This window comes from Astatotilapia calliptera, chromosome 16 (assembly GCF_964374335.1).
Source record: "Astatotilapia calliptera chromosome 16, fAstCal68.1, whole genome shotgun sequence".
Lineage (NCBI taxonomy): Eukaryota > Metazoa > Chordata > Actinopteri > Cichliformes > Cichlidae > Astatotilapia > Astatotilapia calliptera.
In genome coordinates, this window is record NC_137437.1 from 33864495 (window position 1) to 33888988 (window position 24494).

Here is a 24494-nt window from a genome sequence, read left to right on the forward strand (position 1 = left end):
TGGATGACGTCAGCAACACTCTGCATACTGTCATCAAAGCCCAGAGATTCCCGATCAGCGATGGGCTGCTCCTCCCCAGCAGCAGAACCAGCAGGCCTAAAATCTCCTTTGTACCCTGAGCCATCAAACTGTACAACTCAGCACTCAGGGTGAGGGGGAAGAGGAGGGGAGGGGTGGATGATGTCAACCCAGTGAAATAACCAAACAAACACACTGCCAATGTATTACGCTTTACACTTTAATTCCTGGATTTCCTTTCATTATTACCATTTTAAATTCTGCTGTTGATTTTTTTATTCTTAATGTTCTATTCTTAATTATTTGTACCTGCTTGGTAATTTTGTTTTCTTATTTGTATTTCAGTTAGTGTTGTGTTGTGCTGCTGGAACCATAATTCCCCTCAGGGGAAATTAAAAAGGTATTAATAAGGTTCTATTCTGTTCTACAGCAAATAAAATCTACCGCCTGATACAGATAAAAGACAATTATAACAAGTGATGATTTTAAATCATCTTTAAAGGAAACAAGGTTCAAGGTTCAAGGTTCTTTATTTGTCACATGCATAGTTATACAAGTATAACACACAGTGAAATGTAGCCTGACACGCTCCTCGACATGTGCAAAAATTGGGGGGGGGGGGGGGGGGGGGGGGGGTGTAGAGGAAGAACATTATATATATATATATATACATACATATAGTATATACACTGGGTGAATGTGCAGTAGTAGCAGCAAGCAGGTGAATTCTGTACATTAATATGAATAGACATCTGACTATTTTACAGGATAGACAATATAAACATATTTAAAATTAAAGGAATTGAAATGTACATTGTGCCTTGGTTTAGAGTGTCTGGAAGAGTCCTGTCTCAGTCAATTATAGATGATGTGAGAGGGCGGGTGTGTGTGTTTAGGGCACGGATGGCTTGGGGATAGAAGCTCCTCTTGAGTCTCTCTGTCCTTGCCCGGAAGATGCGGAACCTTCTACCAGATTGCAGAAGTTGGAACAGTTTGTTGCCAGGATGGGACGGGTCCTTCAGTATCTGCGCTGCTCTAGTCCGGCATCTCCTGGTGTAGGTGTCCTGAAGCGGGGGGAGAACAATCCTGCAGCAGCGTTCTGCTGTACGGATCACTCTCTGGAGAGCTTTTTGGTCCTTCACACAGCTGTTCCCAAACCACGATGTCATGTTCTGTGTGAGGATGCTCTCCACAGCGCCTGTATAGAAAATCCCGAGGATCTTTGGAGAGACCCTGAACTTCCTCAGTTGTCCTCAGACACACATTTTCAGTTTGGTCAAGCTCAATATAAATGTTTCCTATTGCTGCTTTAGTTGACTGTGTTACCACTATTAGAATTTTTATATATAATATATTTATATTTTGGTTATATTTTGATTTTTATTTGACTTTTTTCAATTACTTCCAACTTTTTAACTGGGTTCTTGGAGACCCTGATTACAAATGAGGGTGACTGTAAAGCACTTTGTGTCAGTTTCTTTTGTTTTCAATTTCTTTGTTTAAGTATCTTTGCTTGTGTGTGTGTGTGCGCACGCACATGTTCTTTCAGGTTGTTCTTAGAAAATTTGATTACTTTGGTAATAAGAAATTAGATTACTCTGGGACACAGGTTTTATCTTTCTTGAAATGCAGCCCACAGTTGTTAGATGTGCAGAAAGTATGACGGTGCGTTTTCCTAATTGTTTACTACATGTCCCAAAGGTCATGATGACAAAGGACGATTAATGCAGCAGGAGGAAGGAGAAAGTGCTCTGTCATGGTGGAAAATATAAATAAACAAGAAGCACCTGGAGAGTACAAACCTCCAACAAGCTACTTCTCCACTCTCTGGACAATATTTACTTTTAAGGCAATAGTATAAAATTTTTGATATATTCATTCTATTTTGTCTCGTTCTTAAACAAAGAAGTTATTTTCAAACTTCTTTGTTTAAGAAATTCATATCTCAAAGAAATAAATCCCACTGATAATGTCTGAGCCTAATGCCTCAAAACTCGAATGCCTTAAACTATAGTGATAATGTATGAATGTTAAAATGAGGTCAGAGGTCAAACGTGGCATGATATTTGTTGCAAACTATGATATTTAAAATCAATTAAGCTTTAATTTTACTTTCAGCTGGCTTCCTTTTATACTCTACCTGTTTCAGGTAAGCATCTGGAATAAGTTATAAGCAAACATGGACACATGGAAAAAAAAAAAAAAAAAAAAAAAATATATATATATATATATATATATATATATATATATATATATATATATATATATATATATATATGTATTTGTTTGTTTTGTTCTGTATAAAACATGTGACTTCTCCACAGTGACCTATAGTGGGACTGTGATTTCTGCAGAACATAGCAACTCCAGTTTAAATCACAGCTTTTGAGATTAGCAGTGAGAAGCAGCATAAAAAAAGGGTTTTCTATTTTAATTTTTGGAAATGTTTTTAAGAGATTGAAAGTAATCTTTTTTTTTTACTTTTTATTTTGTACTTTTTCCAAATTTATAGTACATGCAAACAAAAAATGTAAGTAATCTTTAATATAAAAATATAAATATATATATATATATATTTATACCCACACTCTAAACCCATACTCCATACTGGTACTCAGGTTGTTGCACTCTAGTTATAGTATTATTTATTGTAATGTCTTATTACTTGTCATTTCTGCTTGTTAAAAACAAACAAAAAAAACATAATAAACTTAACTATTTATTTATAACTTAAAAAAATGTAATAATTCTGTTTCTTCATTATTTTTGTTTCTTTTCACTCCGGGACCGTGTGTACATAATTTCATTCCACCTCATGTTAACATGTGATGCGAATGACAAATAAAGCTTTTTGACTCCTTCAGTCCTTGAAAATGATTTTAACGGAACACCAGATTCTTCAGAGTTCTCTCACTTCACTTCTCTCACTCTGATAAATATTAACATAATGATACCTTTACGTCGCCCATTTTTCCTCCTTTCGGTTCTGGCCTTGGCTGTAGAGTTTTTTGTTTTTTGGGGGGGGGGGTTTTCCTATCCCCCAACAGACATGGCTGGAGGATTGGAAATGGAGAAAGAAAGAGAGGATGGAAAGAGAGAAGAAAAACAGATCTGCTAGAGGATGTAGGGAGCCATGGCCCTGTCCCCCAGGACATGAAGCAGGCATGCAGGAGATCCAGGCCCATGACATCCAGAGTGCAAAAGCCCAAGGAGGACCATTGGAGGGGCATCCGTGCCGCCCTCCTGGAAGGAGCTGAGAAGAGCCACAGATATGGGGTCAACCAGCAGCCATGGAGCAGAAGCCAAAGGGGCCTGCAGTGATGTGCCCGCTGGCTCTGCCGGCACCCAGCTGCGCCAGAGTGAACCGAGCTGCAGGCCCAGAGGCCTAAGGGCCCCCAAGCAGCCACCAGGAGTGAGCCAGTACATACCTGAGCGCCCAGCCCCAGACACTTAGAACCACCAACGCACCGGCGCCTGGGGGCATCAGCCAGGGGCAGGGAGTGTGGTGAGGGCTGTAGAGTGCTGACTGAAGCTGGAAAACAAATACAAGTCCAAACCTTAGCAGATACAGTACCCTGACACTTACTCTCATCAGGTCTCTTTAACAAGAACAATTTAAAGTGTGTTACTCTGCTCCTTGTTTGTGAAACACTGCTGGAGACCGCTGAAGTCAAATGTATTGAAGTAAAAAACTGCAAAGATTTAAGAGATTTCAGAGGCCACTGGATTTATAGCTAAATAACAAATGTTTAAACAAATATAATAAATATAATGGATATATTGTTTTGATTCACAGTGTAATTTTGATTACTTCAAGATAACAGTATCACCATCAAAAATGGCTTATCACTGTACAAAAAAGTGAAGAAAAAAATCTGAAGATGAAGAAGGTACTTACATTTAACAGCAATCATGACATAATTCACTGGATGTTTTTGCAGTGTTTTATTTGATATATTTGATTATCTGATAAACATATACAAAAACATTATTCAAATTTGAGGCGTATGTTACATCCTGTACTATAACCTGAAAATTGTTTTTCTTATTACATAAATTACTTTTATGTTTTTTGAGTACAGGATAAAATGACACTTTTAATCATTTTGGGGGATTCTCAAATCTTCATGCTGCAGCAGTGGTCAAGCAAATTATAATGTACAAGGATTTAATAACTAAGTCATGAGAAACTTACAATTTTCTATGTCTGATGAGCCTAGTAGTATTTTTCAGTCTTTAAGGGTCTGCAATCAAATGCTGTTTACGGGGGCCTACACTGCACATCAGCTTATTTGCAGTTACAGTTTTTACTCCATTTTGATACTGTCCACATGTTCACTTTTCTTGGACTTTTTTTTTTTATCTTAAAGAGGAAAACAGAAACACAAATGACTCCTACTACTGCAACAATCAGTAGAGCAAATGTGGTGTAAAGTCCAGTCTCAGCATCATCGGCGGAGAGATCCAGACCAAGGAATTTCACGCTGTTAATGTTGACTGGTGGTGCAGCTGTTGGCGCGGTTGTTGCTGCAGAAGAGACACAGTAAAAACAATACTGTCGTATTAGTTGTGAAGATTTGCAGATAGTAATTAACCTGCTTTTCAGCAGGTAAGTTAGTTATTTATTTGAACATTTAATTTAAAGGTCTATCATTCAAAGTAGGCATCTAAGCAAATATTTCATTCTTTTACCTCCAGACTCTGGGTTCAGGCACTCCTGATTCAGGGAATCCGTTGCACTTTATGACTGTGGCATAGAAATTTACAGAGCTCTTAGGCACTCGAGGAAGATTAGGGTCTGAGCGATTAACGTAGAACAGACCAAATCTCTGTGAAAAGCCAGAAGCCCACTCTAGGTTGTCCAACAGTGACCACGCTGTGTAACCACGCACATCCACACCATCAAGCAAGTAAGCTGTGAAGAGAAAATAAGTACCTTCATATTCTTGAAATTCATAGTCTATTTTAAAGCATCCATATTACACACAAAACATGATTATGTTATTTTCCTCTCCAGGACATTCCTGGCTTTAGATTTTTTTTATAAAGGGAGGTTTTTGTTACCTTTCAACACCTGGTTAATGTACTGTTCATAGTAGTAGATCCTGTGAACATCATTTAGATCAATAGGTCCCTGCTCTGAGACTCCATTCTCAGTGACGATAATTGGTGGATTTCCATATTCATTTTTGATGAAGTTCAGCAATCTGCGGATACCAAATGGTGTGACCTTTAGCCAGACGGAGGCTGAATCCAACCAAGTGGGATCAGGAACTGTCGCTGCACCGCTGCGGAGGGCAAAATTTGGTAAATCACAGAATAAAGAAGCAAAGCTGTTCAGAAGAATTAGTTCCAGAAGACAGTTGTTTTTCAAATGTTAACTTCTTACATGTCTGCCTCAAGGCTTGCAATATTTCCATGGTCCACAGGGAATGCCAGGGCAGATGTGTACTGGTTCAATCCAAAGAAGTCATGAGTGCCCTTAATTCTCTTAATCTCCTCTTGAGTAAACTCAGGCAACCTGGAGAAATTTAAGTGAAACCAAACTTACTTATTATACTATAGAGCTACTTAGAAAATCACAGACAACTTTTAAAGATTTAATAATAGGGTCTTGATGGATGCTCAATCATCCAGGTAAGGAAATCCCAAAAAGTTGATTCTGTTCATATGGAAGTAGTGTTGTTAGTGAAAAACGCTTGTGAACAGAATTAGCTTTTTGTGATTTAATAATAGCCTTCATAATACCGAGACTGTGGTAGACCAGCAGCTAGACTTCGGTCTCTTATTCTTGTCTTCATAATTTCACTGTAGTCACCATTAAATATGGGATGGGAAAACCAGCCAAGAGTGAACTGCACAAAGAGAAACATAATAGTCACTAGAAACTAACTGCTGTTAATTTTTCTTTTGTCAAATCTGAAAGGAATTGGCATACCTCCACCACACGTCGTGCAGCATCATAGTCCTCCTGTCTATAAGGATTTCTGGGTTCAGACCAGTCAGAGCTGATTGTGATGGAGATTATGCCGTTCTGTTTGGCCCTGTACTTGTCATTGTAGAGATGCCAGGCCTCGGCATGAGCTTTAATCAGGTTGTGACCAACAATGTAGGGCAGAGTGTCTGGTCCTGAACTGATTCCTGGGGACAAACATAGACACATTTGCTGCCTATATGCTCTGTTTTTGTTGTTGTTATTGTTTTTATTGCAAGGTCGGGGGGGGGGGGGGGGGGGGGGTTGTCACTATGGTTTAGAAATGTGAAGAACTGCTGTACAGATTACAGCTTATTTCAAAATACTCCGATATTTACCTTGACCCCATATCCATATCACGGACAAACAGTAACAGTTGTTTATGTTTTTAAACCCATTTTGCACAGAGAGGCATTTTTTTGGAAAATGTATTGATAGCAATGTTGAATATTCTTACACAATAAGACCAAAACAAAATAACTACACATAAAATAATTACACCATAAAGATGGTTTATTTTTCTACCTCCACACGTACATGGGTATTTCTGAAAACAGAGATTTTCTGTTTTTGTTGATAAAAAAAATCTCCACCATGGCAGGAGTTTTTAAAAATATACTTTTTCAGTGACCCAAACTGCAGTTTACGTGTGGACGAAAGGCCCACATGCATAGAATAAGCTGTGTTTTCAAAAATACCAGTGTAGGTGTGGACGTGGTGTAAAAGAGGTAGTAGTTGATGTTATTGCTACCTGTAATTTATTAGTTTACATTTATTTGTTTAATTCTTCACAAACAGTTTGAGGTGTGAAATAAACCGCAATTGAATTTGAAAACAAAATATGTGTGTGTGTGGATGGATCATGTGTTTGTGCCGGGAGGGGGCCTAGAAAAAAAAATTGGAAACCACTGGCTCAAACCATACCTGGGGCAAAGTCTCCAAAGCCATATCCATGGCGGGCTACAACGAGCGGCTCATTAAAGGTGATCCAAATTTTCACTTTGTCACCAAGACGGTCAAACATGAGGTCAGCATAGTCCCTGAAAAGCTTAACAAAGCTGTCATTCAAAAAGCCTCCATAATCCTCTATAGCTTGTGGTAGATCCCAGTGGTATAGAGTAACCTGAAAGGAAAGGAAAGGAAAATTGGCTGTACTTGCTGACTTGATCTACTTTCCATGTATATTTTCTGGCACAAAGATTTTCTGTTTGCCAGAAAGGAATTATTCATACCTGTGGCTGGATATTTGCAGCATGCAGTGCGTCCAAAAGTCTTTGGTAGTAGTTGATTCCAGCCTCGTTAATGTTATTAATGGTGCCATCAGGAAGGACTCTCGGCCAGGATAAGGAGAAACGATAATGGCTGACTTTCAGCTGCTTTAATATCGCAACATCCTCTTCTATTTTATTGTAACTGTCACAGGCTATGTCCCCATTGTCATCATTTAATATTTTGGAAGGACTGTGAGCGAACTTGTCCCAGATGCTTAGACCTTTTCCATCTGCCCTCCATCCTCCTTCAATCTGGACACAATAAATCCAAAACAATAATTTAAAGAGATGAAAACAAGGGAAGCAAGACAGTATTGAGTAAAAGTAAAATTTCAGTAAAAGTATAAGTTACTTGGTATGATGCTGAAGCAGAACTCCACATAAAATCCTCTCGGAAGTGGCCATGAAGCATCTTCTCATCATCTGGCAAGGGGAAACCATTATCCTTTATGATGTTGTAATAGTAATGAGCTGAGTACTTTGGTGTTCTTGGACGGTCTGGGTTTGTGAAGTCCACGTGGTGCAGCCCAAATAGAAATTTGTACCCGTGCAGCCACTCAAAAGAATCCATAAAAGCTGTTGCTGTGTATCCTCGCAACCGCACACCATCAAGGTTATTGGCTGCAATGTAACCACAAATGCAAACACATACATACAAAATAAATGAACAACCAGTCATGGCAGTGGTGGAAAATGTTAAATATCTTCTGAAATATTTTTATATCACTGCACCTTTGAGAGCCTCATCGATATAGGCCTTGTAAAACATTACTCTTTCAAAGTCATCCCATTCTACTGCTGCTCCATTCTCAGTAATATAAATCTCTGGATCACCATACTCCTCCTTGATCCAGTTGAGGAGTCTCCTCAAGCCCCAGGCCACAGCTTTTTGGTTAGGAATGGCTGTAGTTGGTGAATCAGGTTCCTCTGCTTCTCTCATGTCCCGGTCTGATTCATAGGAGTGAGGCTGAAGTGCAGCTGTAAAGTAGCTCACTACCCTTGTAGTGTAATGATTTACACAGAATACGTCAGCAGTTCCCTTGATGAAGTTCTTTTCTTCTTCAGTAAAGGAAGGAAGTCTTGACTGTGGAAGACTTTGGATTTCACTTTTGTTCCCAACTTGCCACTTCAGTGCATCAGGATAGTCACCATTCTTAAAAATAGGATGTGCAAACCATCCCAGTTGGAACTGCATCGCCCGGTCAGCAGTCACCACTTCACGGACTACGTTGACATCAGCAGGTTCAAACCAATCAGCATTGAGGGCTATGGAGATTAGACCACCCTGCAACTGACGATATTTATCATCATATGTATGGTAGGCCTTGGCATGGGCTTTAATGAGGTTGTGTGCAACTATGTATGGTCTATATCCTGGGTCCACAACATTTGGTGGCATATTTCCAAGTCCATATCCAGACCATGCAATTGTCTGAGGCTGGTTAATGGTTATCCAGAATTTCACTCTGTCACCAAATGTAGCAAAGCAGAAGTCGCAATAGTCATTAAAAATGTCTATCATCTCTGCACTTTCCCAGCCATTGACCTTTTGCAAAGCTTCAGGAAGGTCCCAGTGGTACAGTGTTACCATGGGTTCGATATTGTACGCTATAAGACCATCAATGAGTCTGTTGTAGTAGTCAACACCTTTCTGGTTGAGGGACTTACGTGTGCCATCAGGAAAGATCCTGGACCAGGACAAAGAGAATCTGTATGACTTCACCCTCAGAGCCCGCAGCATGTAGAGATCTTCATTAAGTCTGTTGTAACTGTCACAGGCTACATTGCCGTTTGCGTTATCAGGAATAGTGTTAGTTGTCTGAGTGAATGTATCCCATATACTAGGACCTTTGCCATCAGCATTCCAGCCACCTTCAATTTGGTAGGCCGAAGAAGAAATTCCCCAACTGAAGCCCTCAGGAAAAGTGCCATAATGGTACATTTTTCTATCAAAGTTTGACTGTGAAGAGAATTTCTCCCAAACTACCTTTGCCTGAGATGGAACTTCTGAGGGTGGTAAAGCAGCTAAACGTCGAGTTAATGGCCTTTCTGCAGCTTTAAACTTCTTACTTTTTTGTGAACTGAAACCGTTTTGCTCGATAATCTCAGCGTACAAATATGCAGATTGCTTTGGGGTCCTTGGTCTGGATCCCACTTCAAAGTTGACATAGTGAAGACCAAATCTTTGACTGTAGCCTTGGTTTGCCTCAAATCCATCCATGAGTGACTGCACTGTGAATCGCTGCACATCCACTCCATCTGTGAGTGTTGCTACAAAATGAACAAACAAAAACAAAATTAATATTTGAATTATTTTAACTCTCTCTCTAAAAAAAATGTGCCTTCAAATTGGGGAAATCTCCAACACTAACCTTTCAGGGCCTCATTGATGTAACTTTTCATATAGTCCATTCTGCTGGTGTCAGTGAGACTGTCAACACTGTAATCTGTTGGCATCCCATTTCCTGTTATGTATACAGGTAATTTGTTAGCACTCAGGTATTCTGTTGCAATGTAGTTCAGGAGCCTTCTAAGTCCCCAAGGAACAGGATAGATCCAGTCAGAAGCTGTGGAACTCCATGTGGGGTCCACAGTTGCATGGAAGTCACCCACACCGTCAGGACCAGGGGTGCACCCACCATCACTGTTGCTGACCAGCCGAGAAGTATAGTGATTTAAACCAAAAAAGTCAGCAGTACCAAGTATCCTCTTGCTCTCTGTGGGAGTGAAAACTGGGAGCTTTGCTGGTACAGAGTCAGAGCATGCGGTTTTCTTCTGTTCCACCTGATCTTTGAGTATTGCAGGATAATCTCCGTCTACAAATATGGGATGTGCAAACCAGCCCAGCATAAACTGCAGGTAACGGTCTGCAGCTGCTACGTCTTCAGGTTTAGCAGGGTCACTGGGCTCAGCCCAGTCAGAGTTCAAGGCAATGCCCACTTTTCCTCCTTGTGTTTTCCTGTAATTGTCATTATAGACATGCCAGGCCTCGGCATGGGACTTGAGAATATTGTGAGTGACCTGATAATGCAAAATCAAATGTTAAGTACATTAGTGCAATAATTACACTTGTAATACAGTGATTAATTACAGTATTCTAATAACATCACTGTCACCTGATAGGAAGATTCCACATAGTCCTTTACTCCTGGGGCATGCACACCAGTACCATACCCGGCATGGCTCACTACCCAGGGACTATTGAATGTGTTCCAGATCTTGACTCTGTCTCCAAACCTGGAGAAGCAGAAATCTGCATAGTCTTTGAAGGCCTCTACAATGGAGGCATTGGTCCATCCACCATAATTCTGGAGTGCTTGAGGCAGATCCCAGTGGTACAGAGTGACAATGGGTTGTATGCCAGATGCAACGAGAGCATTTATCAGCTGGTCATAGTATTGAGCTCCTTTTTCTGATTGGCTCTGTCGGTACCCTGTGGGGAAAATACGGGCCCAAGAGATGGAAAACTGGTAGGTGTCGACCTGAAGACCTCGCAGAAGGTAGACATCATAATCTACCTTACGGTAACTGTCGCAAGCTAGGTCAGCTGTCTGATTTGCAAAGGCCAATCCCTCATGACCAAACCGGTCCCAAATAGTCTCTCCTTTCCCACCTTCTGACCAGCCACCTTCAGTCTTAAAGGATACGCTGGAGGTGGCCCACTGGAAGCCAGAGAGGAATGATTCCTGAAGGAAAAGATCTCGTTCTGCTGTAGTCTGGGACTTAAATTTATCCCACACAGTCTGATAACTGTTTCTTAACCCTGTCATCCTGGTGTGGTGTGAAATGCCATGACTTTTGGAAAGAGAGAGACATGAAAAATATAAGCAAATCTTTAATCAAATAAGAAAAAAAAAGATAACAGAATTCCAGTACATATAAATCAGAAAATGAACTCTTACTTGACAAGAGCATCTTCCGTGTCCAGCTTGCCTAACATGTCCTTCATGTCACATCCCATAATATTCAGGCCATTGTCCTTGTCCATCAAGACTGTGTTGTGTTCAAGAAATATGAATTGTTTTAAGTTCAGTTCTGATATAGTTCTGATATATGTTATTGTAACAATATGTATTCACTATTACTGAAAAACATCATAAGTGTGTGCTAAGTCTATGGGTGCCTTATATAACATCACTGGCCCATAACAAGAAGATTTCATGACATGATAACACTCCCAAGATTTAGAACTTTATCTTAATGTATTCTGTTTGGTTAATAACACCAGAGGATTTGCCCAGATTTTGTGGCCTTTGGTTTTTCTTTATTCTGCCATCCCATAATATCTTCAGATAGCTGTTTTTTGAAAAGGATGTACACTGTACACAATAATAAGTGGTATTATAGTCACAGAAACATTTAACTGGTGTATTAGGCACCATGAGTACGTATTTCACAACACGAATCTCTACTACAACAGCTACCGGAAAGTAGTATTACATATACAGCTGCACATTCATAAAATTAGGTATTGTTCTCATTTCTGTTATGGGAAATGATTATTAATATCTTAAATTTGGAAAGTCAAAAAGCTGTCATGACATTTACCATTTAGGAAATATCCAAGAAGCTGGTAATCATTGGGAGAACAATCATGAGCGCTCATCTCGTAAATCAGGATAGGCAAGTTCCCGCTCAAAATCTACAACATAAAATGAAACATATGCAGCTTTGCTGTATCAGCAAAATGTTAAATGCAACGTATAAAAAAAATCTTATAATGCTTATTGTACCTGTAAGTTCCTCAGTTCATTTTCAAACTCTGAAGAGATGGCACAGTTGTAGTCAATGTGCACTGACAAGAAGTCCATCTGTTCCAAGCAGGAGATACACAACATCAGGTTGTCACATCATTCTGAGATGGGACTTTTTTGAACCGTTACGTCATCATTTTTTAGAAATCTTAAGGTAATTAAAGTTACTTATTCTTTGTTTTCATTGGCATCATTTAAATAAATTGAATGTCATGGTTCAGGGTCAGTATGACCCAGCATTTTGAGTTTCTTGTGTTTTGGTAATATTTTGTAGTATGGTTTATGTTCTGATTCACTGATAGTCTTATATGCTGTTTTGAGTCCTGTATTCCCTGTTTAACTCCTTGTTTGGATTCTCTCTTGAGTCTTGTTTATTTGTTAGGTTCTCTGTGTATTTTATATTTCCTAGCCCAGTATTATTATACTCTTGACTTAGTCTGTATTTGTAGTCTTGGTCTTGCCTCTGTTAGGTCTGTTGTGTTTCCACGTCATAGTGTTTAGTCTGCGTCTTTGTGAACTGTCTCATGTTTCCTGTTTTACTTTGACAGTCCCTTGTCTCTTGTCAGTGTTTCTACTTTTGCTTCCCCTTGGTCGCGCCATGTTTGCTGACAAGACACAGCTGTGCTCTCCTCCTGTGTCTCATTCCTTCGTTATCCTTCAGTGTATTTAAGCCCCGTGTTTCTCTGTCAGTGTTGCGTTGTACTGTCACCGTGCTGTGTGGTTTTCTTGGTTTCTTAGTTTTTAGATTCAAGTGTGTCCAGTTTATTTCTAGTTTTCTAGTTTGAGGTTTTGGTTTGTTTTTTGTGACGTTTACTTTTTATGGAAGGTCTCCCTGATATAAACGCTGCCGCTTTAAGTTCAATCTGAAATATGAGTCCTGAAATTGGGTCCTATATCCTGCCTACCACACAGCACTCAACATGACATAAAAAACCAAATCAATCTTATTCTAAACAAACAAAAAATATATAATTATATGACCAATCCATATAAAATCCATATAACAACAGTCAGTAGTTCCAGATTATGAGAAAATGATTAAAATTTCCTTTGGGAATGATTAACCTCAGGTACGTTAGTGCTGCTGTTCTTGTCACTAGAGTGTGTGGAGTAAAGAGTTGTTGAATGCCTTCAACAAAACCAAAATAAAAAGAATAAAATATTAAAAAATTGGATCAAATAATTATTTAAATGGCTTGAAATAATTTTATAACAAGGGAACAATCCTCTACAAGACGCAACCCCCCGCAAAAACAGCCAGTTAACGTGCAATTTATGCACGTTACTTGGAATGGAAATAAAGTTTTGTCATGAGACAAATGTAAGATTTCATTGTTTGGCCACAGTAAAAATCACCTGTGTGATACATGCAAACCTTTTAATGTGGACTGATTCATTTACAGACTTTAAGTTATCAATGAGTGGTAAACATCATGTAAGCGAACATCTGTGGGGACGTTCACTGGAATATTCATCCTAAGCAGATAAGCAAATTCCTTAAAAAGCTGAATTTGAGGTTTGTAATATTTTGGAGAGATTTAAAAACAAGCTTTAAATGCAAGAAAATCATTAAAGGGGATATTTGTCAATTCTGAGGCCGTGGAAGAATTTTGTTTCTCATATACAGTGGGGCAAAAAAGTATTTAGTCAGTCACCGATTGTGCAAGTTCCCCCACTTAAAATGATGAGAGAGGTCAGTAATTTGCACCAAAGGTACACTTCAACTGTGAGAGACAGAATGTGAAAAAAATCCATGAATCCACATGGTAGGATTTGTAAAGAATTTATTCGTAAATTAGGGTGGAAAATAAGTATTTGGTCACCTCAAACAAGGAAAATCTCTGGCTCTCACAGACCTGTAACGTCTTCTGTAAGAAGCTTTTCTGTCCCCCACTCGTTACCTGTATGAATGGCACCTGTTTGAACTCATCATCTGTATAAAATACACCTGTCCACAGCCTCAAACAGTCAGACTCCAAACTCCGCCATGGCCAAGACCAAAGAGCTTTCGAAGGACACCAGGAAAAGTATTGTAGACCTGCACCAGACTGGGAAGAGTGAATCTACAATAGGCAAGCAGCTTGGTGTGAAAAAATCAACTGTGGGAGCAATCATCAGAAAATGGAAGACATACAAGACCACTGATAATCTCCCACGATCTGGGGCTCCACGCAACATCTCATCCCGTGGGGTCAAAATGATCATGAGAACGGTGAGCAAAGATCCCAGAACCACACGGGGGCACCTGGTGAATGACCTGCAGAGAGCTGGGACCAAAGTAACAAAGGTCACCATCAGTAACACACTACAACGGCAGGGAATCAAATCCCGCAGTGCCAGACGTGTTCCGCTGCTGAAGCCAGTGCATGTCCAGGCCCGTCTGAAGTTTGCCAGAGAGCACATGGATGATACAGCAGAGGATTGGGAGAATGTCATGTGGTCAGATGAAACCAAAGTAGAACTTTTTGGTATAAACTCAACTCGTCGTGTTTGGAGGAAGAAGAATACTGAGTTGCATCCCAAGAACACCATACCTACTGTGAAGCATGGGGGTGGAAACATCATGCTATGGGGCTGTTTTTCTGCCAAGGGGACAGGACGACTGATCCGTGTTAAGGACAGAATGAATGGGGCCATGTATCGTGAGATTTTGAGCCAAAACCTCCTTCCATCAGTGAGAACTTTGAAGATGAAACGAGGCTGGGTCTTCCAACATGACAATGATCCAAAACACACCGCCCGGGCAACAAAGGAGTGGCTCCGTAAGAAGCATTTGAAAGTCCTGGAGTGGCCTAGCCAGTCTCCAGACCTCAACCCCATAGAAAATCTGTGGCGGGAGTTGAAAGTCCGTGTTGCTCGGCGACAGCCCCAAAACATCACTGCTCTCGAGAAGATCTGCATGGAGGAATGGGCCAAAATACCAGCTACGGTGTGTGCAAACCTGGTAAAGACCTATAGTAAACGTTTGACCTCTGTTATTGCCAACAAAGGTTATGTTACAAAGTATTGAGTTGTATTTTTGTTATTGACCAAATACTTATTTTCCACCCTGATTTACGAATAAATTCTTTACAAATCCTACCATGTGGATTCATGGATTTTTTTTTCACATTCTGTCTCTCACAGTTGAAGTGTACCTCTGGTGCAAATTACTGACCTCTGTCGTCATTTTAGGTGGGGGAACTTGCACAATCGGTGGCTGACTAAATACTTTTTTGCCCCACTGTATTTGGTGAGTAAATAACTGGAGCTTATTGTAAATATAAAATATTTCATTGCCGATTATCAAAATAATATCAACAACCGAAAATATTATTAGGATCCTAAATAAAAATCATGCAAGGAGGTGAAATTCTGACTATACATATATTAGTGTTTAAAAGATATGTATATATAAAAGAAAAGAAAAAACTTACACTTGTTGAAGCTTTAATGTCGGAGAGAGAAACCACATCTTTAGTTTTCAGTCCAAGTGACAGACGTCTGCCTGCAAATATACAAGCATGAAAGGCACTTTTACTGTTTGGAACTGCTGAACATGTGCTGAAGGATTTTATTAACTTAGTTGGTTTATATATGATTTATTTTTACAAGTGATTTCTCAAGACACTTGTCTATAAACAAAACCTTAAGTGAACTCAATCCTCAGAGAAATACAAAAAAGTATTTACTAGAGAAGAATTCTGAAAGCATAAATTTAGTCACGACACTTTTGTCATTAATCGTCATTTTTCCTGTTAATTTGACTCACCTTTGTCAGGAAAGTGTTGATGGTACATCTGGTAAATGTTCTTGTTTAGTTGAAGGATGTTCTGCAGAAAACTGGGAGCATGTGCAGGCTGCCCATCATGCCAAACACCATCCAGTGTCACCCATGAGTGTGCAAGTGGTGCAAACTCTTGGAAGGCAAACTCTGCATACTGCTGAAACATCTGTGCCAGCTCCTGGCTCTCCCAGCCTCCATACCTTGATTGCAGAGACTCTGGAACTGTCCATCCATGAAGGATGACCAGAGGCTGAAGACCTGCTTCCAGCAGCTGTTTCAGCAGGGTCTGGTAACATCTAACCACAGCCTGCTGGGGCTGGCTGGGGTGGCCTGTAGGAAGAAGTTGAGCCCATGACAGCGGTACTTTGAAGTGGGTCACCCCTCTGCTCTGCAGGTACTCAAAGTACTGCTTAGAGCCAGGAGGAACGGGATGACTGCAGTCAAAGGCATCATTTATGCTTCTGTCTGAGCTTCTGACCAACTGCTTTGTCAGAGGCCCTGCAAGAAACATGAAGTCCTCTCTTCCATTTACCTCACTGCTCTGACAACTACAGAGACAAAAAATGTACAGACAAAAGACCCACAACAGCTTCTTCATTGTGGCTCAAAAACAGAACAACTGATATTTTTTGAATGTAGCCGAGCTATTTAACAGCAATATCTTTCCTTTTTTTTACATTGTTACACAATTATTGTTATTGGCACCTCATCTAGTTATCACAAGTGTTTTATTGTAGCTTTGAGAGATAGGCAGATAGACTCTGGACTCTAGAGATAACACCTTCCCCATCTTCTGTTCTTGAGCTCTGATATACTTTTTATTGCTGTAGAATCATATCTTAGTCATTAATTTTACTACTCCTATCCTAGGTGCTTAATTTTAGTCTTTTAACTCTTTTATTTACTTTTGACTTTGAAAACTCTGTAAAAGACCCAGGAGAAATAAAGACACAATGAGACAAAGTTACTTTCTTTATCAAACGTGTACACGGGTGAGCTGCTAAGAACAACTCACACCATGCACAGTGGCTTGGTAATTTTTATAGGAAAGACAGTGAGAACAGGATAAGAAAATACAAAACAAATAAAATAAACAACTCCATATGTGGCGCTAGTCTCGTCAGCAGAGAGCTGGGAGAAGGCTGTGAGAGATAAAACAATCTAAAACAATATGTCCCAAAACAGTATGTCTTTGCTGAGAAAGTCTAAAAAGATAATTCTAAACTAATCTAACCATAGGCAAAGGGCAGACAAAAGGCATCTTTGTACATTTAAAAGAAGGTAAAGAAACATAGAATCATTTTTCCTGTAACATTCCCCCCTGTTTAACTTATTTTAAATGTATACAACAATTGTCTATGAAAATTATTTATTAAGTATGTTAGGCAATTTTTAATTTCCAAAATCTTCAAAATGTCATCATAGCAGAAATGGCAGTCATTTGGTCTAAAGAATAAAACAAAAGAAAATAATAAAAAGAAAAACATAGCAAATGAAAATCATAGTAAATGAAATAACAAGTGGAATAAACAAGAAAAAATAATAAAACTAAAACTACAAAAAATAAAAGGATGAAAACTAAAATGAAAACTTCAAAAAATACAAGGATGAAAACCTTATATTTAAAATGATGCAAACCTTAAATTGAAAACTTTATATGTAAAATAATGAAAACTTCATATTTAAAATGAAAACTTTATGTTTAAAACTGAAGACTTCAAAAAAAAAAATAAGAGTATGAAAACGTTATAAAAATGAAAAACTTTATGTTTAAAAGTCAAGACTTCAAAAAAAATAAAAGCATGAAAACTTGCATAACCTACTAATGTTTTAATCAGTGCATGATCACTTGACAAGTCATTTTTAATCACCACGTCATTTATTAGTAGCTAGTACAAGTTCTCCTCTAACAGAATTGCAACGGGATGTTGTTCTTCTTCAGGCACGGCAACATAAGCAGTCATTGTAGTTGTTATCATCTTTGAAATCATTACTCTTAGGCATGGCAACACACACAACACTAATATGAGCAGTGCTATCATGATGAGACCTAGAAGAAAAAATGGCTTTGCTACAGCAGCCAGCCATGAACCGCTGAACAGCCAGTCAAGCCAGCCTTGTGCTGTAGCTGCTCCAGGTGTGTGGTCAGTGACATATTTTTGCAGAGCGGTCAAATTCTGCAAAGCTTCATAAATGTCTCCTCCAGTTTCGTATCCATCAGGGATAAAAGTGCAACATGTTTCCCCGATCAGCTTGCAAACTCCTCCTTGTGATGCTGTTAGCAGGTCTAGTGTCAGTCTGTTCTGCAGCACCATCGTTCTGATGGCCTGCTGTTCTCCTGCTAAGGCAGTTCCCAGGGTCTTAGTCAAGTTGATGTGTCGTAGCAGAGCATATCGGTTGATCTCCACGTGATCCCGCACCTCGGCAACTCCAATGCCGGGGATCAAGCTCTGTAAGAATTTCACTCCTCCTCCCCAGATGCGAAACTCTCCCGGCACTCCAGTGTCCACGGTAATGCCGAAAGAATTGGGGGAGGCGATGTCCACTTCACGTCTCTGCCGGCTGCTTGGGTGATGTGCAACACTTTGCATGAAGAAAACGTGATCTGATAATTCCACCAGGGCGCACAGACCTCCCCAACCTTCAGGGAGTGACAGATAAGCCTTGTTGCCACATAGGAAGTACCAGTCAGCCAAAACTCTGGTTCCTCTGCTGCTGGGTGCCGTCCGTGCACATCCTGTCTGGTACTGAGTCTTTGTTTGTAGTGGCATTCGGTAGCTGTAGTCGGAGCGACAGTTTAGGCCCATCAGCGTCGTGTTACTGGCACAGGTGGCGTTGATTGAACAGGCCATACACTTCCTCTCGTTCCTTGGTGGGCAGAAAGTGTATATGTGCTTACATAGGTGAGTAGGCAGCTCCCCCACTGCCCGCGAGCCATTGTTCATCACACATACTGGCAGTTGTGATGCGTTCAGTTTGTTCAGTAGAATTACATCAGGCAGTGGGTCTGAGACTTGGGGCCAGGTCAGTAGGTAGGTCTGTGCGGAACAGTTCACATTTGTGAGTGATGATGACCTCCAGGTTGCTTTTGCTGGGATGCTGTAGTTGGCTTTGGACCAAAGAGTACCGTAGCCTGGATGTGTTGCCAGGCCCAACAGACACCAACTGCGATCTTCAGGTATGCTGTACGGCCACAGGCCAGACGTCTGCGAGGATAGGGGCATATGGGTACATGCATAGCAGTCAGTTTTGTTATTCAGGTGAGCTGTAGTGTTCATAAACTGCCACCAGAAGTTGGTGGCGTATCCATGGGGAAACTTGGTGTACTTTCCTTTGTCATACAGTGTCTGCCTTTTCTCCATGTAGCGTGACTTGTTGTCCCTCACGGAAGCAAAGGTGAGGAGCCCGGCCATGGTCAGGGCCGCTGCAGTTGATAAGAGCCACCACGTCATGACGACGGAACACACCCTCCTGTCGCGAGTAGACCCCCCGGCCAGGAAAGCTGACCCCTCCACCGGGCGAGATCACAACAAGCGGGCAAGCCTGCCGTCAGCTGTGTTTAGATGGCTTCACTGACACGCCTGCAGTGACTCTGATGGACCCAGGATGGTCGTTCCGCAATTTTGCAAGCGGTCGGTGTAGTGAGGAGGACTTGGTATGGTCCCTCCCACCTGGGTGTGCTCCAGTTTTTCCTTTGGAGCACCTTGATCAGAACCCAGTCACCGGGCTTTAGTCTGCAAGACACTGGAGAAACATCATCAGGTTGTTGATTATGTACAACGATCTCTTTGTTTTCTAACAGCTTAGACATCCATTCTGCTAATGTGTTTTCTCTGATTGATTTGTCTATTGGTTGACTGGTAATAGGCAGTGGAAACGGCCTGCCATGAATGATTTCAAATGGAGTTAGTTTATGGGAGCCTTGTGTTAAGCGCATCCACATTTTCACTAAACCCAAACATTCAGGCCACGGCCTTCCTGTTTCTGCCATGCATTTCCTGAGCCTTTGTTTTATAGTGCCGTTAGTTCTCTCTACAAGGCCTGCGCTCTGAGGGTGATAAGCACAGTGGTGTTTTATGCTGAAACCGAGTGCTTCAGAGACCTTAGTGATGACATCATTTACAAAATGAGTGCCGTTGTCTGACCGTATCAAAGCTGGGATGCCATATGTGGGTATGAAGTGATTGCATAGGCACTTTGCTACTGAAATTGCATCTGCCTTTTTCACTGGATAGATTTCCGGCCACTTTGAGAACACGTCTATAACCACTAGGGCATATTTCGACCCTTGACATTCGCTTAGTTCAATAAAATCCATATGAGTTGTGTGAAAAGGATGAGGCGGAGTTGGAAAACGGCCTCTTTGTGGTCGCAGGTTACCCTGAGCATTATATTTTTGACACGTCATGCATGTTCTGACAAATTGTTTTGCTGAGGTTTCAAAATTTACAGTGTAGAATTTACAGTGTAGAAATGAGAGTATTGTGTAGAATTTACAGTGTAGAAATGAGAGTTGACAATACTGGTCAGTCCCCCCGTTGACAAATGCGTACAGCCATGAGTCACTAATGCCGCCATTTTGTGGAGGAATTTTGGCAACACTGGCTTGCCATAACACATCATTAAGTCGTTTGTCAGAACTGCACCGTGTTTTAGCCATTTTGCCTGCTCTGCTGTGCTTGCTGCTTTTTGTTCATTTTTCAACACATCCAGTGGAATCTGATGTGTGTTTACTGCCATCAATGTGATGTTTGCCTGTTGTGCCGCCTATTTTGCTGCTCTGTCAGCAAAATTGTTGCCTGTAGTAATGAAAGAGTCAGTAGGCGTTGTAAGAGGTTGGCATGCTGGTTTGCCAGTTGGTGTAATCATTCCTCTGGTTTTCCAGATTTTTTGCAAAATGATGCACAGCAGAGAAAACATACTGGCTGTCTATATAAATGGTTATTTGTTTATCTTTGTGTATTTCACATGCGCAACAATCTCGTGTGAAGTGACCTTCCTCTCCACGGTTCTAGCAGGCGTTGTCTCTATGTTATCTGCTGTTTCTGCGTGGCTGTCTGCGGCCTTGGTGTTTGTGACTTTGCTCGCCTCTCTGTTCCTGATAGCCACCTGCGAATTAGTGTTTTAGTCTGTTGTCAACAGTCAGCCTTATTTTTAAGTTACAGAATGCTTCTGCTCTAAAAGAAACAAATAAATAAAAAGAAAAGAAAATGTGGAACATGCTCATCAGCTTAGCAGTGTCTACATATTTAATTCAGCTTCTCAATCCTGTAGTTTTAGCTGTTGTCTACAGGGTTTTGCTTATTGGTTGTTATTATAGGTGTGCTCTATCTCAGCAATGTGTCATTCTAGGATGATAGGTTTCAAGCTGGTCAAGTGCCTCTATGCACTTCATTAGTTTAGTTATTCTCTGTATTGTCTTCATCTCACATGTCATTACACTGAGTTTCAGCAAACCTTAAGCTTGATGCAGACTACTGCTTAACAATTATTCACCTCACATCATAACCGATTAAGGTGCCTCTTCATATTAATATTATGTCATTGTTAATATTATCCTCTTTGTCTTATATAACAGCAATAGCATATTATAATATTTTATCAGTGTGTACCACTATACTACTACTGAGCCAATTTGTTAGTTAGGATCATCTTATTCAGCAAACAGATAATTTTGAATTCATCCAATCTGCGGTCACATTTGTTCTCTCTGTTGCATGGTGGACCAGGCAGTTCTATTATAATATATTATTTATATTTTATTTTGTATCCATCAAGGGCTTCAGATGACCTGCAGAATCATCCTTTTCCCAGGATGGAGACAGTTACCTTTTCACACACTGTCCTTGGCTGAACAATGACACAGCCTTAATATACCTTATTTTATTAAAATATTTTCGTGTGAATTATTTGCTTTATATTCATTTTATACATGCTGGGCATGGTCATCATGCCAACTGTGTTTCATTGTTGATATCACTTTACAGGTTGTTATCCTTGCTATTATTAATTTCAAATACTCTAAAGATAATTTCTACTGTAATTTTCCCTTTGTTCATCTTTATTTCGTACTTTTTATATTTATATCTACTCAGTGGGGTCTGTTTTCAACCCTTTTAAACTACTTCAAACTACTGTGATCTCTAGTTTTCACTTAATAAGGGATTATTAAGTTCTTCCTGATATGGGTGGTGCTGCAGATGCGGCTGCAGGAATGAGTGATGGTTTACTAAAAGGATTGTGGGAACTGCACAGTGTCTCGTCTTCTGGTTTTACTAAACTGGCAGTTGAGTTCTGTTCTTCTGACTGTCTATATTTTGTTTTCTTAAATCTCTCAGTTTACAGACACTGTTTTTGTCCGGCGTCTGGACTTTTCTTTTCTCACCCCTGCTCGTCAGCAGGAGTGAGTTTTAATTTCACTTGCGTGATTACCCATCTTATTTATGTATTTACTTATTTTTGTTTAAGTAATATATACACAATACAGCTGCTATCACCTTCGCTGGTATTAGAGACGAGAGTGGTTGCTCACACGCCCTTCTACTTTCGGACTATTTCCAAAAGCGGTGTGAACTTTACGAGACGGAACTCGACCGTTCTCTCAACTCACCAGCACGTCAGTGAATAGCAGTAAAAGAAAAACACAGTAGGAGCAGCTCAGTCTCTTATTGGACCGTGAAAATTCAGCTTGCTCCATTAATTAAAACAATACACACACACACTCACATTCACAGCTTCGACGCGCGCGACCGGAACCCTTATAATAAGGGGAGCTCCCAGAGCTACTTACTCCCTAGACCCAGTCTAGACCCAGCTGGGGGAGCTACCCAGAGCTCCAAAGCTACCAGTCGACGAGCTTCCAAAGCTTCCAGTCGACGAGCTACGCTACCAGTCGACGAGCTCCCAGAGCTACCAGTCGACGAGCTACTTCCGCTATTTTAAATTCCCTGAATTCAAAATGCGCTTTTACGCAAGATTGTGTCAGTGTGTCTGTATCTACCTGGTCGGTGTCGCCGGGTCTGGTCCACCTCGATCGGGTCCCACCACCGTGGGTCGCTTTCTAAGACGTTGGCCAAGACCCGAATTTAACGCTCCTGGTCTTTTTCCACACACCTGGTGTGTGGGCTGTCGACAGGCGAACAACGTGGACTGGTCACGGAGATGGGACACGATGGAGGTGATCCGGCTGTCGAAGGACCAAGAAATGTTGGGGGAAAACTCTGTAAAAGACCCAGGAGAAATAAAGACACAATGAGACAAAGTTACTTTCTTTATCAAACGTGTACACGGGTGAGCTGCTAAGAACAACTCACACCATGCACAGTGGCTTGGTAATTTTTATAGGAAAGACAGTGAGAACAGGATAAGAAAATACAAAACAAATAAAATAAACAACTCCATATGTGGCGCTAGTCTCGTCAGCAGAGAGCTGGGAGAAGGCTGTGAGAGATAAAACAATCTAAAACAATATGTCCCAAAACAGTATGTCTTTGCTGAGAAAGTCTAAAAAGATAATTCTAAACTAATCTAACCATAGGCAAAGGGCAGACAAAAGGCATCTTTGTACATTTAAAAGAAGGTAAAGAAACATAGAATCATTTTTCCTGTAACAACTTCTGTTGGTTTGTTTTTATGTTTAACATAGTTAACATTTTACTGTCGAAGTGTTGCAGAGATGTTGAAAGGTTTGTGTTGTTATAATTATTACCACTCTTATTATTGCTATTGTCTGTGAAGCCTTTTTATGTGCAACAAGGTATCAAAAAGATTTATTTGATACAAGTTTAGTTTTAACATGTATTTATTTACTTTTTATTAATAGTAATCATGTAGAATTCATATCCTGAGGTATTCACTAAGTGGGGAATTTATCCCCACTTAGTGAATACCTCAGTCAGCAGAAATCTAAGATGGATGAGGAGCAAGAAGAGGAACTATCATGGAAGGACCGTCCTCTCGACTAAAAGACAGCACAGAGGCACTAATGATGGCAGCACAGAAACAAAGACCTAAGCACAAGATCCATAGAGGCTGGTGACTACCACACCAGGCAAGACCCCAGGGGCAGGCTGTGTAAAGATGAGCCTGAGATGATCCAGCACATAACAGCAGGGTGCAAGAGTCCGGGCATATATGGAACGCCATAACCAAGTGGCCGGCACAGTAAAAAGCAACATCTATACCAAGTATCGCCTGGAAGTCCGGATATCTTCCAGGCCAAGGGAAGGTGATGCCTAACCAACTCAACATAGTAGTAACTAGTAGATGGAGCTATACTGAGGGATAGCAACATCAGGAAAAAGGAATACGTGAAGCTTAATAAGTACCAAGAGCTAAGACAAGATGTCAAGGGTGAAGGTAACAGTGGTCCCATTAATAACAGCACTCAGTGCAGTGACCCCCAAGCTGGGCGAGTGGCTCCAACACATCCCAGGAACAACATCCAAGATCTCTGTCCTGAAGAGCGCAGTCCTAGGAACAGCAAAGATGACCCTCAAACTCCCAGGCCTCTGGTAAAGGCCCGAGCTTGAAGGACAAAGAATGAGAGCCAGAATTTTATATATTTCTTACAGAGAAAACTGTTATCGCAATTATATTCTTGTCAAAGTAAGTCTTTCAAGAATATAATTCTGATAAGAGTTTTGTCTGTAAGCAAAGTGCATGTAATATTACTTCTAAACTACAATGAAAATGATGTTATCACAATATCA

The 24494-nt window shown here is 40.5% G+C and overlaps 1 protein-coding gene and 1 pseudogene across 2 annotated transcripts; both read right to left on the bottom strand.

Moving 5' to 3' along the window:
• Positions 1–3956: 3956 nt before the first annotated feature.
• Positions 3957–16629, bottom strand: LOC113007897 (lactase/phlorizin hydrolase-like; annotated as a pseudogene). Its single transcript, XR_013902386.1, has 17 exons — positions 15769–16629; positions 15434–15504; positions 11997–12074; positions 11812–11905; positions 11166–11256; positions 10380–11058; positions 9636–10284; positions 7996–9534; positions 7616–7884; positions 7225–7515; positions 6917–7115; positions 5957–6159; positions 5767–5873; positions 5408–5539; positions 5083–5306; positions 4711–4933; positions 3957–4545 (listed from the first exon to the last, which is right to left on the bottom strand). The product of XR_013902386.1 is annotated as a lactase/phlorizin hydrolase-like (transcript).
• A 118-nt stretch (positions 16630–16747) lies between these two features.
• On the bottom strand, positions 16748–23397 carry LOC145421007 (uncharacterized). The gene is made up of 2 exons (XM_080290710.1): positions 22784–23397; positions 16748–19527 (listed from the first exon to the last, which is right to left on the bottom strand). Exon 2 carries the CDS (start codon positions 19233–19235, stop codon positions 17673–17675), a length of 1563 nt encoding a protein of 520 aa, XP_080146836.1. The 5' UTR covers positions 19236–19527; positions 22784–23397; the 3' UTR covers positions 16748–17672.
• Between the last annotated feature and the right edge of the window lie 1097 nt (positions 23398–24494).